The 17,642-nt window shown below is 44.3% G+C and overlaps 1 protein-coding gene across 1 annotated transcript in view; it reads right to left on the bottom strand.

The window, feature by feature from the left end:
• Positions 1 to 17,642, bottom strand: part of Thada (THADA armadillo repeat containing) — a 309,811-nt gene that overhangs the window by 26,447 nt on the left and 265,722 nt on the right. Inside the window, exons 36-37 of the mRNA XM_042675482.1 lie at positions 16,843 to 16,996; positions 13,505 to 13,636 (exon numbers count right to left, since the gene is read on the bottom strand). Coding sequence (XP_042531416.1) covers positions 13,505 to 13,636; positions 16,843 to 16,996 — 286 coding nt within the window. The remainder of the gene's footprint in view (positions 1 to 13,504; positions 13,637 to 16,842; positions 16,997 to 17,642) is intronic.

Here is a 17,642-nt window from a genome sequence, read left to right as displayed (position 1 = left end):
CATTTTACTATATTTTTATAGCCAATAATATGCTATTTAAGGTATATTTTTATATCAAAGTGAGAGACAGGAAGATGAGTTCCCTTCTTCCATAATAAGAAAACTCTAGCTAATATACTCAGTGCAAAAGAACACTGTTCCTGTCTCCCCAAGGTCCTCCCACACCAGGTCTACCACTCTAAAATAAAAACAGTGGGGCTGGGAATGTGGTTTAGTGGTAGAGTGCTTGCCTAACATGCTTCTGAAGCCCTGGGTTTGATTCCTCAGTCCTACATAAACAGAAAAAGCAGGAAGTGGCGCTGTAGCTCAAGTGGTAGAGTGTTAGTCTTGAGCAAAAGAAGCTCAAGGACAGTGCCCAGGCCCTGAGTTCAAGCCTCAGGACTGGCAAAAAACAAAAAACAAAAAAACCAGTGGGTGTTTAGTTCTCTCAGACTCTGAAATTACTTTTATCCATGGGTGAGTGAAGCCAGGCTGCCCTACTTCAGGAACCTCCTTTCCCAGGTGGCTGATCCAGGGTTTAGCAGGCACTTTGTCTATTGGGAACTAAAAATTAAAAAAAAATTCTGTGATTTCTGGGGAATGAATGTTGTGAAATGGAGTAACAAGAACTTGAAGTTTGAAATTTGGTGAACTTTTCTCTACCCCATACGTGAATAATGACTTGTTGATAGAAGCGGCTTTTTCAAAGATAAAAAACAATCTAAGATTTATGGACAAGTCTGTTCAAAAAGGCCTAGCACTGCTTATAGCCAAGATGGAAACATCAAGAGATTCCTAGATCTATTCTGGAGTGGGAGGAAGGGAGGACCTTGGGGAAAAGAGAAGGTAAGAGGCCAGGGGGAGGGCTGAAGAGGAGGGCAGGCAGTCTCGTAGGGGAGAGACTTCCTATGGCCATTCCGCGTTCTGTACTAATGTGAATGCAACGGTCCTCTGCAGCACAGGGTGGGTGATGAGTGAGACACTGGTCATGCCCCCAGGACCACATTACACACCTGCATGGTGCTGCGGGAAGGAGGCAGATGCAGTGGGCTATATAGAGATAAAGAACATTTGATATGAAATGGAATTCTTCTAAGGGTTCTCACAAATCACTGTGTTTGGAATGCCAACAGCAAAGTATTTCTGCCAGTTTTTCAAGACCATATCTACAATACATGAACAGGCCAGGAACCTGGACCAGTCTCTTAACAACCCTCATCTGTCCCATCCCTCCTGTAGGATAGAGAAGCGTGAAGGCACTGACCAAGGCTACTGGGGCTCATGGGACACTGCATATGTGACAGTTTTCCAGGCCTTGTGGCGGCAGAGCCATTTTTCAATGTGGATTTTATTTTATTTTATTTTTTGGGTCCGGTTGTGGGGCCTGAACTCTGGGCCTGGGCGCTGTCCCTCAGCTCTTCAGCTCAAGGCTAGCACTCAACCACCTGAGCCACAGCACCACTTCCCCAGCTTTTTTCTTTTTGCTTATGTGGTGCTGAGGAATTGAACCCAGGCCTCATGCATGCAAGGCAAGCGCTCTACCACTGAGCTACCTTCCCAGCCCTCAGTGTGGATTTTATAACCACAGCTTCAAAATGTAAGAACAGAATATGAAAAATAAAACAGGACTCACCATCACTCTGCTGGATGGAGGGGTCAGAGGCCTAATGAAACTGAAACAGGCAAACTGGAAAACCTGAAAGCACTCTTGGCTCTGGCAGGGGGGAGCCCAGGGTCAGCCTGGGGCAAGGCCCTTCCTTCAGTGCCATGGCAGGCTGGCTCCACTTAAGCATCTGTTCTCACTCTTGTCTCTTTGGGAGTTATTGATGAAGGAAGGGCTCTTAGACATCCACTAAGTGAGGCATCTTTAACAAGTCAGCCTAGTCAGGAGGAGTGGAGACAAGACCACAAGGCTATGCCTGGAGGTGCTGCCCAACTGTTTCCCCAAACACACCTAAGCTGTAACTCAAACCTGAAAACCCAAATCCCTTCCCAAACTCACAAACCTCCTATGTCCGCTTCCATATATTTTCTGAACCATATCTCTACCCTGACCTACATTCCCAGCAGAACAATTTTCTGGAGAGTTGGTTCTTGGGAATTTTCTTCTAGAAGACTATCTCCTTTGGACCAGATTCAGAGAGGCAGGGGTAAGAATTGGAGTTTTTTATTTTTGAGGAAAAAAAAGAAGAATACTCTAGAGACTGCAGAAGAGCCATTATGTGCTATGGTCTAGCTGTTAAATGAACAGGGGGATTTCACTTTGGATTACCAAGGGAGCCTGGCCAACCTGTCCTAACCTAGTCTGTCTTGTAGCCCATGAGCAGGTCCTGGCTGCTGAGAGCTAATGGATGTGGTACATGAACTCCCACAGTGGATTCTCCTTTCCTCCTGGCTCACTGGATTATGAACATGGCAGTTGGAGCTGGGCCTTCCATTCTGGACCACAGGAGGGACAAGGCACATTGAAAATGGCAGAGCACTGGAAAAGGTATGGCTCTCCGATAACAGGGACCATCACACCAGCCTGCTGGGTCTTCTGTGTGAGAGGGAAACCTGTACCATGCTCCAAAGTTCCAGGAAATACTCAGGAAAGGTCATTTGAAGCTATGGCCCAAACTAAATGCCTTGGTTCTAGTCCAGCAATGCCCGTACTTTAGCTGGAGGTGCAGGGAGGCAGGCAAGAAAAGAGAGGGGAAGAGAGGACACAGAGACACAGATGAAGGCCGATTCGTTGATTCTTGTCTGTTGTGCTTTGGTTTTGCTCTTATAGACCAGCCTCATAGGGAATTTTTTTTTTCTTCCTTTTGGTGTTACTGGGGTTTAAACTCAGACCCTTGTTATTTTGAGCCATGCTTTTAGCCCTTTTTATTTTTTAAAGATAGGATCCTACATTTTTTTAAACTAGGCTGACCTCAGCCCTCTATCCTCCTACCAATGCCTCCCATATAGCTGGAATCACAGGTATGCACTACTGTGTCCAATTTGTTTAGATATACTCTTGTTCACTGTTTGCCTGGACTAGCTTCAAATGACAAACATCTCATTTCTATCTCCTGAGTGGCTGAAATTACAGGTGTAAGTCACTGTGCCTGGCCAGAATTCACTTTAACTAGCTCTATTACTGCATGACAGCAAGGATCTCCTGCTCTTCTAGACAGGCTGGAAATACTTCTTGTTTTTGCTCAACAAATTACATCAGAGAGCTGGCTAGAATACACCCCATAGGAGCTTGTTCTTTTCATGGTACTCACATATACATTCCTATCTACACTGGTGCTGTGTTCTTTATAGAGATACTCTGAAAGGCTATAGATTTATAACACAGCTTTCTATGTAAGTGCAAACATGAACATACATACTCCCCAGGGAGACAGGTAAAAGTCCTCCCTATACTTCACTGGTGCTTCCCGTTCTGTTCTTTTGTCTAGAAGAGCTTTTGCCATGTGAGTTTTTAGTACAGGAGAGGCAGAGAAAAATAGCTGGAACAAGGAAGTCCAGGCAATCCCACTTAAGCAAGGGTATTTTCTGAGTTTTGAGAACAAAATTTTGAAGGTTTTGTGGGTAGGATGAGGGTTTTTCAGGCCTTTGAAAATGAATGCTAAAGAATGGGGAGCTCCCCTATTCTGCATAGTGGCCTATGCCGGGGCCATTCTTGAGCTCAGCCCTGTCTTGTAGAACCTCTCAGGAAGTATCATGTGTCCAACTTGGATGATCATGTGCTTCCTAGGGTTGGAGGAAGATGTGTGTGTGTGCAGGGGGTGAATGAACCAGGTAGATCAAGAGCAGGTATCAGCACTGGATGGGGTGTTCAGAAAGAATGCTCCCTAAGGAATCAGGCCTCCAGGTCAGGCTGGGAAGGGGGAAGAAGGGAGGGCTGATTGCTAATAGGCTCTTCAGCCATCCTAACCAAATCTGGAGTGAACATGTCCCATCTATTTGTCCCTGAGAGCACAGTGACCCTAACTCATCAGAATGGCTCAGCTCAAAAAGGAAGACTGCTTGCCATAGTGAACAGAGCAACCTTATGTCCTGATGTGGCCTTGGTTGAGGTGAGCAAAGGCTCCTGAGTAACAGGAAACACAGGAGAGGAGCGCTGAGGCCACAGCAGGAGTGCAGATCAGGTGCAGGCTCACCCTGACTAACAGGGACGACAAGACCCTGTCAGCCACGTCAGCACCAGATGGCCTAAGCCCCAGACTACAGCTTATCACCACCCACAGAGGTCAGTCATGCTGGGGCCAGGGAGCTTGGCTTTCAGGAACAGTAAGAGTGGAGGCAAAATGATGCAAAAATGACCCTCAGTTCCTCGAAAGGAGGCTGTTGTTGTCTCTGTGGAGCTTAGTCACCAAGAGTCTATGGAAACAATCCCATCACCACAGCAACAAGGCCCTGTTGGGGTCCTCGCAGGCACCTGCCACCTGCCCCAGTTTTGAGATGAGAGTATTAGTTTGTCTCTGCTTTTGCAAAGCATGAGAGCCAGATGCCAGTGACGTGCTTATTGACTGTGGGTGAACGTCACAGGCCCAGGCTCCCTGGGAATAGCGACAGATGGGAAAGGCAATGTTGTATGTGCCTCCTGGAACTCCACTAACAGCCCACCGTAGCTGGCAGTAATCAGGGAAGAGGTGGGGATTACAGACCACCTTGAACAAGAGTCTCTGGCAGTAATCAGGAAAGAGGTGGGGATTACAGACCACCTTAAACAAGAGTCTCTGGTTTGAAGGAATGAGTGAGCAAACAGAATGTACCTGTATAACTCCCTTCTCTCTAAGTCAGTTCTTTGCCCTGCACAGAAACAGAAAGTAGTGGGGGCGGTCAGTAGTGCAATTTCTAATTTCCTGCAGCCCTCCTGATTAGTGAGATGAACACCCAGCTGAATATGGAGAAAGGCCCAGGGCTGGTTTCAGGGTGTACTTACGGGTGGGAGATGCTGATTTCTTCCTGCTTGTGTGCTGCTGGAGTTCTTCTAAGCCCTCTTCCTGAGGAATCTCATCCCCTCTGCCCTTACCCAGCACCTGAGCTCAAGGCTTCCTCGAAGACTAGCAGACTAGTTTTAGCGTGTACAATTGTATTCCTGCTGCTGCCCCACTATGAATCAAGGTCTGGGGTCAGGAGAGTGAAAAATTGGCTAGTACTCATAGGATCTGAATTGTAACCCTCACTTTCCACTAACAGTGTGACACAGAATCACTGAATAGTCCCATAGATGTAGACCAGAGGTCTCACTCCTTGAACTTATATGACTCCCTGACTCTCCCCCTCCCCAAAAGGGCACTGAAGGTTAGACTTAGCTTTGTCTTGGCTCTAGGTTCTCAATCCACTTTTTTTTTTTTTTTGACATGAATTGCCTCTCTAATTTTAACACAATAGTGACTTTCAAGAGGAAGTGTACTCATAACCTCACTCATGTAACTGTAACCCTCTGTATAGTAGCTTTACAATAAAAAAAAAAAAATTAAAAAAACAAAAAAACCAAAAAAAACCTCTAGTGGTCCTTATGTACTTAACAACTAGATACAAAACTGGAAGGTTTCTCTCCCTATCTTAGAAAAGGGGCTAGAGCCAGTGGCTTGTACATGTAATCCTAGTGGGAGGTGGAACTTGGGAAGATCATGCTTTAAAAGACCAGCCTAGACATAAACACAAGACTTAATCTCAATGAATAGCTGGATGCAATGATGTGGGTCTGCCACCCTAGCTACATGGAAAGTGCAACTGGCAGATTGTGGGCCAGTATAGTAACCCATTCTCATAAGATCTTACATAGAAAGTAGCATAGGCAAAAAGAGCTGGGCGCATTGGTCGAGAGATACAGTGCTTGTCCAACAAGTTCAAGGTCCTGAGCTCAACCTCAGTAACATGAAAAGGGAAGGGGGGGTGGGGGAGGGCAATGAAAAAGAAAGGCCTTTGTTACTACAGAACTTTTCTTTTTCATTCCTTTCTTCCTTCCTTCCTTTCTTCCTTTCCTTCTTTCTTTCTTTCCTTTTGTCCCATAGGACTTGAACTTTGGGCCTAGGTGCTGTTCCTGAGTTCTTCAGTTCAAGGCTAGCACTCTACTACTTGAGCCACAGTACCACTTATGGTTTTCTGAGTGGTTTATTGGAGATAAGAGTCTCACAGTCTTTCCTGCCCGGGCTGGCTTTGGAACTCAATCCTCAGATCTCAGCCTCCTGAGTAGCTAGGATTACAGGCGTGAGCCACCGGTGCCTGGCTACTACAGAACTTCTCTCCAACTCTTGCTCCAATATTTAGCTTCCACAGGACTCTAGGCCCATTGTTTTCAACTTTCTGAACTGTGGCTTAGTCATTGTAGGGATGAGGAACCTTTCTGTATAAAGGGCCATTTGTATATTTATGTTGTTTTCAAAATTATCAGTACAGATGGCTGAGGAAAGCCAGCGCAAGCAGTTCCACACTGTACCAAATGATTTCTTTGGCCTCATATGGCCCGTGGGTCAGATATTATCCACAACTGAATGGAAAAAGTATAGTCTTACAGAGTACCATGAGATTTACATGATGTTCAGTGATGCAGGAGTGCCTGGGGATGGAGATTATATGCTCTGAACTTGCCTGCCTACTGGCCTGTTCACAGACTGTGAGACAGGCCCCAGGAGAAAGGGGCCACTGTTCACAAAGCTGCTGCCACCTCCTCAGTCCTTCCAGGTTGATTTCTCTGCTCTGGCCTCAGTCTCTTGCTGTGTTTCCCTGTGCTAGGCATGAGAGGCTGAATGGATGAAAATCTTGCTCTAGAAATCCCAGCCTGCATGGGATGGGGGAAGAGATAATGAGGGAGAGATACAAAGTGGATCCAGAATCTGCCAGTGTCCAGATTTGGGAGATGCTCCATCAGCAGCTTGTTGAGTTAGTGTTTCTAGGAAGAGGTGGGACCCTAAGGTAGCTTATATGACCTTCCAGTGTTAAGACCTACTACCTTAGGGCAAGTTTATAGCAACTCAGAATTCAGTTACATCCTTATCTCCTCACCAGGCTAATTCTGAGAACACCAATATCCTTTGTTTGATATATTCTTCCATTTCTTCACTCATTCAACTGACCACCCAATCAATTTTTTTCTCTTACCATCTATTAGATGTCAGTTTCTGAGAATTTCAGCAGTGAGCAACACAGACAAAATTTTAACTCTCGGAACTTTTATTCTGGTGAATGGAGACAAATAGTAACTAAAAACTATGTAAGGAATTAGATCAGCAGAGAAAAGAGCCAGTAAATGATTAGGGTGGTTCCTGTAGTGTGGGTGGTCAGCGAAGGCCCTCTGTAATGATGACACTGACACTGAGATTGGAATGATATGAGGGAAAAATATTCCACTCAGAGGAAATGGCTTGTGCAGAGATTCTTGAGACTGGCCTCAGGATTCCTACATGGCTGCAGAGCCTGGAGCAGGGGAAGAGAAGGAGGTGGGGCCACAGGGTAAATGGAGAGAACTCTGGGGTGTTTCTGGAGTTATTTGGGAGGTCGGGGAGGATCTCAAGCAGGAGAGCAACATCTTTCAGGAAGAGCTCTCTAATCCTTGCACACAAACAATGGCAGGCAAGGATGGAATAGAAAGTCTAGGCTGAAAGCTCCTGAAGAAGTCTAAGGAAAGATGACAGGGGCTTGGATGTTAGCACACAAAAATCAGCCTGATTGGTGAGCAATTTGTAAATATTTGCTCAATGAATGAATAGGCTTGGAATCTGACCATTTCTTACTTATATAGTAAGAGGAAAAATTTATGGGCAATTTAGGTAGGAGTGAAAGAAAAAAATATCAGAGAACAGTGTAGAATGTAAAAATAGAGAGAATTGATAGAGGCAATTAGTTTAAATCGAAGAGTTTAGGTCCACCTGGGAGACATGAAGGCAGGTACCTTCCAGTGGATGGGTCTTAGCTTGTTTTGGTCCTTCTTTAGACAAAGGTACTTGGAACACACATAGAGCTGACTTCAAGCCAAGCTCTGGTGCCACAGAACAGAAGGGCTGCTTTGGAGACAACACATCTGAGGGGATTAGTAAAGAACCTAAAGAGAAGTGGAGGGAGAAGGTAAGCAATACTCAAAGAGCCCTTTCAGAGATTCTCAGAGACCCTGTAAACAGGCAGTAGCTGTACAAGGGTTTCTTGCTGGGTCTGAGGGTGGTAAGCAGGCTTCAAGGTTCCGGGGTGGAACTAGCTATAGCTGTGACTCAGTGTGAAAGCACACAGGTTATAGCTCTACAGACTGAGCTGTCCCACCATGGCCCACTGTGAAATGTCACAGTGACCTGGGGCATCCTATTTCTCCTCCTAGGCTTCCCTCCCTGATTGCTCAAGGGTTGGAGCACATGAGAAATATTCAAACTTTCCTGCTAGTTCTGAAAGAGTGACACTGGTACATCCAGGTGTTCATGGGGAGGGAGAAGTATATTTGGGGGAAGTTGAGTAAGTATGGGATTTCCCCTCCACCTTGCCTAGGTTATAGAACTGTCTAGACTTGCCTGACAATGCCACCTGCCCACTGCTCCAGTTTCTAACCTTTGACTCCTATCTTCTGTATCTTGCCTATGTTTCCACTTATTGTGCCTCTCTGGCAACCAGAACCATTATTTCAGAGTCTCTATGGATCATCATGCCAAGCCTGGGAGGCTTCTTCCTTATCTGACGGTTAACACAGGGCTCTGGCCTATACAGACTCAGCTGGATCTGAGACCTAGGCCTGACAGGTAAGAATGGGGAAGGTCCAATACAAAGTACTACTTTCATTTTGCAAGCCCCAGACAGTGAAAAAAAAGACACAATGCCAGCAGTATGAAGTGATGCAGTACCTGTTGAGCTGGTTAAGCAGAAAGGACACGCTTCTTTGAAAGGCACCAGAAATTGACTAAGGAAGAGACCGAGCCCTTGGTACAAACTGTGTGACAGGACCATCTCTAATCTCTTAGCTCATGGGATAACTGAGGAGAGAAAATCACCACACATAAAAGAGGAAATGAGAAAAGAGTATGAAAGTAAGAGCGATATGGGATGGCACAACAAGAAGATGCTCAGTGGTTCCTGAAAGGATCCTGGAGGGCATAAAGATGTCATAGAGGAGGTAGGATTTCAAGCATTACCACCAGGCATGCTTCTGGGGCAGGATGTGTACAAGTTTAGAGGATTTTTTTTTTTTTTTTTTTTTTTTTAGTGCTGGTCTTGGGGCTTGAAGAGCTTTTGTGATCAAGGCTAGAACTCCATCACCTGAGACACAGCTCTTCTTCTGGCTTTTTTGGTAGTTAATTAGAGACAAAAGAGTCTCATGTACTTTTCTGTCCAAGCTAGTAGCTAGTATTAACCACAGGCCTGTAGGAAGAATTACTTGGTGCCAGAGCTCAAAAAAAAAAAAAAAAAAGGGGGGGGGGGGAGGGGGGAGGCTGGGAAGGGAGGTGAAGGGTAAACAAAGGAGGAGGCTGCAATGCTTGGTAAGAAATATCTTGCCCATGTAATTGTAACCCCTCTGTACAGTATGTTCTCAAATAAAATAAAATAAAATTAAAAAAAAAAAAAAAAAAGACCTGTAGGTTGGCATGATTGTCTGTATCACTCCATGCTTACTTCTTTTTTCTTTTCTTTCCTAAGTCTTTTTTTTTTTTTTTTTTTTAATAAGGTTTCTATTGAGAATTCAGTGGTTTTCTGGTGGTTAATTGGAGATAAGAGTCTCACAGACTTTCCTGCCTAGGCTGGCCTCGAACTGTAATCCTCAGATCTCAGCCTCCTGAAGAAGCTAGGATTATAGGTATGAGCCACCGGTGCCTGGTCTAATGTATTTTCTTTCTTACCCTGTATCAAGAAGAGGGGGCTCAGGGTTTGGGAAGGTGGCTCAGTGGTAGAGTGCTTACCTTGCATGGATAAGGCTCTGGGTTCAATTCCTCAGCACCACATAAGCAGAAGCTGGAAGTGGCGCTGTGGCTCAAGTGGTAGAACACTAGCCTTGAGTTGAAGAGCTGAGGGGCAGCAAACACCCAGGCCCAGAGTTCAGGCCCCATGACTGACAAAAAAAAAAGGGGGGGGGGCTCAGGAAGCCGCCTGTGCTTGTTCCTTACTATGCCTCTGCAGCTTCCAGAGGCCCTGGCTCTCACTCACAATACTGTCACCTAGCTGGAGAATCTCACAAATTCAGTAATTTAAACTTAAATAGTGTCCAGATGTTTGTTTGTTCCCCACAAGTCGTGCATAAATTAACTGGGACATTAAGTCCAATGTGGTACATAACACAGGTGTAGGTGGGTTGCGTGGGAAGAGAGGATGGTGGTGTGCATTAATGACCCTAAGCAGCTCCTACTTGAACTAGTATGTACTTTAAAACCTGAAGCTAAATCAGCAGGGAAAGGAGAAAGGTTTGGCCTCACATGGGATCCTGCCACACATGCTCTTCAAGCCACACATTTCATTCCTGGATTCCCTAGTCCAAGCAGGTCATTTCTCCTCCTCCTTGCAGGATCTGTGACTATATATAGCAGGAGGCAGAGACAGGAGGCTCTGCTGTAGGGACTCTTAGTTTTTTATTTGTAAGGGCTGAGAAGTTCTGGTGCTGTCAGTTATTCTCAGGCTATAAATTTCATGCTTCTGGTAACCCAAATGGGATGAAGCACAATGGAGGTTATAGCAGGCAAAAAGGTGAGCAAGTCAAAACCCGAGTGTTATTTTCTCTTCATCTTCTAGAAACCTTAATCAATTCATATTACAAATCTCTACCATAGCCAACCCTGTGCAGATGCTATGCTCCAGTGATGTTGTATGAACACATGGATTTAATGCTTGCTCCTTCTATTAAGTTCCAGCCAATGCCAGATAGGGCTATTGCTACCCTAGCTAGGAGTACCTGGACTCAGGATAGCCGGACTATGTTCTAGAGAGAGCAGGATGGAGCCTGTACATTTCATTCTGTTCCCACCACATATAAAGGTTCTCCTTTGCCCTCACCATTTCCATTGCTGACCTCTCCATGGTCTAAAGAATACTTTGTCCTGGACTGTAATGCCTATGGCCCAAGTACCTTTCCCAGTTCCCAGTATTTCACTTCCCCAAATGCCATATTTTAACTCTACACAGTGTGAGAGGCACAGCCAGGCATTTTACCTGGATGCTTTCCAGGTTTGAAACCATGAATTCGTTTCATACTTGCTTTCCCTCGCAACTCCCCAAGTCTTGTTGATTGCCTGTTCTCTCAAAAATCCAAACGTTCTTCTCTATTGTGTTACCTCATGAGGACTTTTGCCATCAGATCACAGCCCATCTCACACAGCTGCCTGGAAAAAGCTCCTTCAACATGTGTCTGGTAACACACTGTCCTATTTAAAACCCTCTTCAGCTAGGTGCCAGTGGCTCACGCCTGTAATCCTAGCTACTAAGGAGGCTGAGATCTGAGGATCATGGTTCAAAGCCAGCTCTGGCAGGAAAGTCTATGAGACTCTAATCTCCAATTAACTTCCAGAAAACTAGAAGTGGCACTGTGGCTCAAAGTAGAGTGCTAGCCTTGAGCAAAAAGAGCTCAGGACAGTGCCAGGCGCTAAGTTCAAGTCCATGTCTGAAAAATATAAATGAATAAAGAAAACTCTCTTCAGCTTCCATCGGCAGATGAGGTCGCTGGTCTGCTGTTCAGTCATTCTTGCTTTTCTGGGTAGATATCCTGTTCCTCTCCTTGCCTGGTTCAAGCCTGGACTCTGATTATACATTTCCATTGCCGTTGCTCAAGTATCCCATCAACTCCAGGCCTTAGTTCTGGCTTCTCCCTCTATGTCAAATGTCCTGCTCTTGTTGTGTTACCTTTACTCCTTCCTGTGGGAAACTGTACTCTTCAGACCTTTCCCAGAATGAGAATATCCTCAGGCATTCTGTTTGAACCCAGCCCATGTTTATACACAAGAAGCACCTACAACAAGTGGTTTTCTTTTTCTTTAGAGGAATAGTAAAAATTAACTTTTTCCATTTAATTTTGACTTCTCAAAGAAAACGTCAAATATTCACAGCACATAAACACATTATTTTACAGTGGCATTTATTAAGCCTCTGATTTGGGGCCTAAAATAAACATTTTAAAATGCGATTCAAGATTCAATAGCAATAACTGATTTGGAACACCAGAGAAAAAATTATCACAGTGCCTGCTGTAAAATCCTTATATGTGATGAAATGGGTGAGTTACTGTCAGCTGCTCTGGAGTCTTGAGAGATGCTAAAATAATATGTCCAGGAGAATCAGCTACCTAAACCAACTGTACCATCTAAAGCTAAAAAGCAGGGTGTGATTGTTAGCTCTTTGATATCTCTTATTCTAAAGCAGAAAATATGTATTCTGGTCTATTCTTTGTTTGTTTGTTTTCTAGTCTTAATAAAATCAAGTTGTATTATTATTAATTAAGCTATAGCTAACACTTGCCATTTGGTATGAATGAGGTCACCACACAGTGACTCCATGCGTGGTGACATGATGTTGCTGAGGTCTTTGAATTACAAGAATTTGGCTAAAAATTTTTTTTTGGGGGGGAAAGTGTCCAGTCCTGGGGCTTGAACTCTGGGACTGGGCACTGTTCCTGAGTTTTGTGCTCTAGGCCACAGTTCTACTTTGTTTTTTTGTGGTTAATTTGAGATAAGAGTCTTACAGACATTCCTGCCTGGGCTGGCTTGGAACTGTGGTCCTCAGATCTCTGCCTCCTGAGTAGCTAAGATTCCAAGTGTGAGCCACAGGCACCCAACTAAGGAAAATGTTTTTGCTTAATTATGACCTCTGCCTTAATGCCATTCTTGTTTCCTATCAGGATGACAGGTCCAGAGATCTTTCTGGACACCTAGGCCTAAGCACAAGAAAACTGAGACTTCTAAAGATGTCACTTTCCCAGAGTCCCTCGTCCAGAGGTAGAGCTTCCTGTCCCTTTCAGCCAGCAGCCCATTTTCTACCCTCAGGATAGGTTTCTTTTGCTTTCATACCACAAAGAAAACCTCCTGGGCCAGGGTCCTAAGAGCTCATATTATGAATCAGAGCTCAGCACTACCCATCTAAGCTGCTCTTCTTTTTACCCACTCCTGACTAGTTAATGTCATTACCAAGTAAGTAGCAGAGGCAAAGAGAGGAGAAACTTAACTTACACATACTTATGTTTCTGTCATACATAAAAACTTACATAGGAACAAACTGATGTATCTGTGATTCTTGGGTTATGTAACCACAGAGGTAAAACCTGTGGTTGGCCTTATTTAAAACAGATGAAAAGACCAAATGCTGTTGATTAAATTTCTACTTTTGAAAATCAGTTTTCTGTAGGATGTACTAAGTGGGTGCCAGCAGACTATGGCCAGTAGACCAACATTGGTAAAATAAAATTTTACTGAAACATAGTTATGCCCATTTACTTATCTATTGCTTCTAGTTGCTTTCCCTGTAAAATGGCAGAGTTGAGGCAGACACTGAATGGACAATCTAAAATATTCACTCTGTGGAAGCTTACAAGAAAATTCTGAAGCCCCTATATTAGAGCAAGAAGGCAATGCAAAAGGATAGAACAAAGTACCTGTTGATTGGTAGGTATTTTTTTGTGACATGGCTGTTGTTATTGTTTCTGTCGCTGTATCTCTGACTGCTTGCTCTTCACTCTGCAGGAGGGTGAGAACACACCTCCAGAGAGCAAGCGTGTCTTGCAACTCTGGGAAAACCAAAAATAAATAAGTCATCTAGAATGCAATCCACAGGCAGGTACAAATTTCAAATACAAGTTTCCATACAAATCTCAGTATTTGTACCTGAAAAATACTGTTCTAACTCCATGGTGGAAAAGACTAACACTGAATGTATGAAGGCCATTCCTTTCCTAGGTACTGCAAAAAGACTGGAACATCAGCTCACTGTTGGAATAGGGAAGACTTGGGGTAGGATTGGAAACATCTATTTTGGGAACGGGCAAAGGAGGTAACCAGGTAGAGGTAATTAGTTATAGACAAGTCCCCAAGAAGGTACTGTCTGACTCACGAAGGTCTTGGGGCTAGCTCAGACATGAGGATTCTCAGCTCACTGTCATGGTTATCAAGAATGAAATTTATGCATTAAGAACACTTTGCTGAATTGAAGATATGGCTCAAGTGGTAGAGTGCTATCTGATGTGTGAGGAAAAGCCAAGCAAATATTCAAGGCCCTTAGTTCAAACTCTAGTATCATAACTACACACACACACACACACACACACACACACACGCACGCACGCACGCACGCACGCACGCACACGGAGGGAGGAGAGAGGCACACTGAGGCAGATTATGCTTCAGGCTAAGAATAAAAAAGAGGAAGGCCTATGTCATATGTCTGTGAGGTCTTTTTTCTGCTGTCATTACCCCCAGGCACGGATCTTGATAGCCTATGCTAGGTGCTGCTCTGCACAGACACATAGGCAAAGACAGTATCTACTTCTAAGCAGTAGAAATGAAGTATCCAGAGCACAGGCAGGAAGCTGAGTGGCCTGACTTATGATCACAATTTCATCAAGTAGGTAGAGACAGGCAAACTTGTACCTTTCAGAGAGGCAGGGTGGGATGAGGCCTGTGGAGGATCTCAATGGAGAGCCATGGCAGACTACCACCAGCATCCCTGTCCTGTCACAGGAAAGCAATCCTGTTCTTGCACCTGCCTTTTGTCCATCTCTCCTTCAGAGAAGTCCCCAGATGACTTGCTATCAGAGTCACTGGTGCTTCTGTCAAGCCAAGAGCAGAAATGGCTTCACTTGGAGCTTTGTTCTCTTCTTTTTGTTCTAGATCTGGATTTCAATTTTACTCACTTTCAGAATCCATCCCTTTCGTTTTCTAGGATCTCACTTTTCTCTATTGACATTTTTCTAACATAGTCATTTATACTTCTAAATTTCTCCCCTCGGTAGTACAATTTTTCATGTTCATAGTGGCTATTAGCCACCACTCATCTTCTTCCTCATCGCTATAATGCTATGATTTCCTTATGACTCTATTCCATGGAAGAGCTCCAGGCTATTCCACATACATCGTGCTTGTTGTGAGCCAGGGTTAAAGTAGCCAAGTTAATCAGAAAGTATAGATGAACTTTTTTTTTTTTGGGTCTGGTCGTGGGGCCTGAACTCTGTACCTGGGCACTGTCTCTCAGGTCTTCAGCTCAAGGCTGGCATTCTACCACTTGAGCCACAGTGCCATTTCTGGCTTTTTTCTTTTTGCTTATGTGGTGCTGAGGAATCGAACCCAGGGCCTCAGGCATGCAAGGCAAGCGTTCTACCACTGAGCCACCTTCCCAGCCCCTAGATGAACTTTACTGGAGAAGCTTTCACACTCTTTGCCTTGGGTTTTGGGAGGGGGTCATGAATGTTGCCCAGGGATGTCTTGAACTATTGGACTCAGGAGATCTTCCTATCTTAGTTTCTTGAAAAGTTGGTACTGTAAGTGTGCCACCACACCTGCTTGACTAAAGTTTATAAGACTTTGCTCTTATTCCTGGAGGTCTAATGATTAAACTATAATTACTGAAGGTTCCCTCTCAATCTGCCTGCATGTCCCTAAAAAGAAGTGAAAGGAAAACAAACTCATTTCCCAGAGAGATTAAGAGATATGTCATCAGTCTGAATTCCTAAAATATGAATCTTACTATCTGAAAACAATTCCTTCTTTTATTCTGGAAATGTGCCTCTAAAACTATACTGAAAGCTCTTGGGAGCAGGGATCATGTTTCATTCTTCATGGTTGTACTTGGAAGTAGTAAGAAAAATCAGAATTCTACTAACAGATGAAAAGGGAACCAAACAAAGCACCATAAGACAGGACAAAACACAGTATGAGTAGACAGGGGCAGGACTGAAGCATGGTTTCAGGTCCCAGGCTTTGCTCTTATTAAACCTTACGTTAAACACTAAAATAAAATCCAAGACAACCTAATTTTAAAATTAATGCCCCCTCTTTCAAATTCTGAGGATCTCCTCAAGCTTAGTCTTCTTCAGTATCAGTAGCCCATGGTCCTTCCCTACTAATTTCTCTTGAGGCATGGAGGTGGCAGCAGGAAAGAGACATGGAGGTGGAGGACATGGCTAGAAATCAGTTAAGAGCTATATAACCTTTTGACTTCAAAATATCTCCTCTTTCATATCCTAAGGACACTGTACTGAAGCCAAGTTCAGTGAAGTCACCTTCTAGTGACTATGGCCAGAAGTCCAGACGTCATTATAACATCTCCCTGAACCTCAGCATCACTAAGTCTAGGGTGAGGGCTCTACTCCTCAGTTCTTTTGAGCAGCCCTCTCTACTTCCTTCTGTGACAGCTTACACTGGCCCATTCACTTTTCATGTAGACTACTGAAGCAGGCTTCCTGGTAGAAGGGATAGTTAGGCTGAGTCTTGAAAGACAAAAGTTAGTGAAGCAGAGGTTTGTTTATAAGTGGAGGGTGGTGGACGAAGAGGCAGGAGGGTAAGCAAGTGATGGAAGGGAAGGGCTCAAGAGCCATATTAAAGAACATTTACATTTCATCCTAAAGGCAATGGATTCACTCAATAGTTTTTGCAGGGAACCAAAATGACCTGATTCTTATGTTAAGACAATCACAGAGGCTCTCTGGAAGCTTTTGAAATAAAGGCTTAGGAGATATGACTGAAGGAAAAGAAGCTAAGAAGTTGCTGGTAAGAATAAATGGAGTATGAACGATAGATGATACAAGAAAGGTTAGAGGTAGGGTATGTGCTGTCACGTGCTTTTATCAAGTTTTGGTGCCTTGTACACACACACACACACACACACACACACACACACACACACACACACACACACACACACACACACACACACACACACACACACACACACACACACACACACACACACACACACACACACACACACACACACACTTACCCAGAATTGGCTGGGGGTTGGTGAGGAACAATGGTGTGGTGCTGGTGAGGACTTCAGCAGCAGCCAGCCTAGACTCAGTGGGAAGAGGGTCTTCACAGGACAAGACAACCAGCTGTATCCACTGTTTCAGCTCAGGGGCTAGCAAGTCCTTGTTCTGAAAGCACAAATTGTATATTAGATATAGCCATTAGAAAGGACAAAATAATGGCATTTGCAGGAAAATGGATGGGACTAGAACAAACCATTTTGAGTGAGGTAAGCCAAGAGCAGAGAGACAAATGGCACATAGTATCCCTGATATGTGGATATTAAATCCAAAATACAAGGAGATACGATAAAGTAAACAGGACTCAAGAAACAAAGGACCTCCACCCAAATTGTCATATCCTTCCTTCCTTCTTTCTTTGCTTCCTTCCTTCCTTCCCTCCCTCCCTCTCCCCTCTCTTTCTTGATTGATTGGTCATGGGGCTTGAACTCTGGGTCTGAGCGCTGTCCCTCAGCTCTTCAGCTCAAGGCTAGCACTCTACCACAGTGCTACTTCTGGTGGTTAATTGGAGACAAGAGTTTCATGTACTTTCATGCTTGGGCTGGCTTTGAACTGCAATCCTCAGGTCTCACTCAGCCTCCTGAGTAGCTAGGATTACAGGCATGAGCCACGGTGCCCAGCATGTAGTATTATTTCTAGATGACCCCATGTTCTTGACAACATATATATGATATATGATATATATATATATATATATATATATATATATATGCACAGCTGAGAGAAGCTAGGAGGAAGATGGAGGATACAGAAT

This window comes from Dipodomys spectabilis, unplaced genomic scaffold (assembly GCF_019054845.1).
Source record: "Dipodomys spectabilis isolate Male_0828 unplaced genomic scaffold, ASM1905484v1 ptg000026l, whole genome shotgun sequence".
Lineage (NCBI taxonomy): Eukaryota > Metazoa > Chordata > Mammalia > Rodentia > Heteromyidae > Dipodomys > Dipodomys spectabilis.
This window is presented reverse-complemented; position numbering and strand designations above follow the sequence as displayed.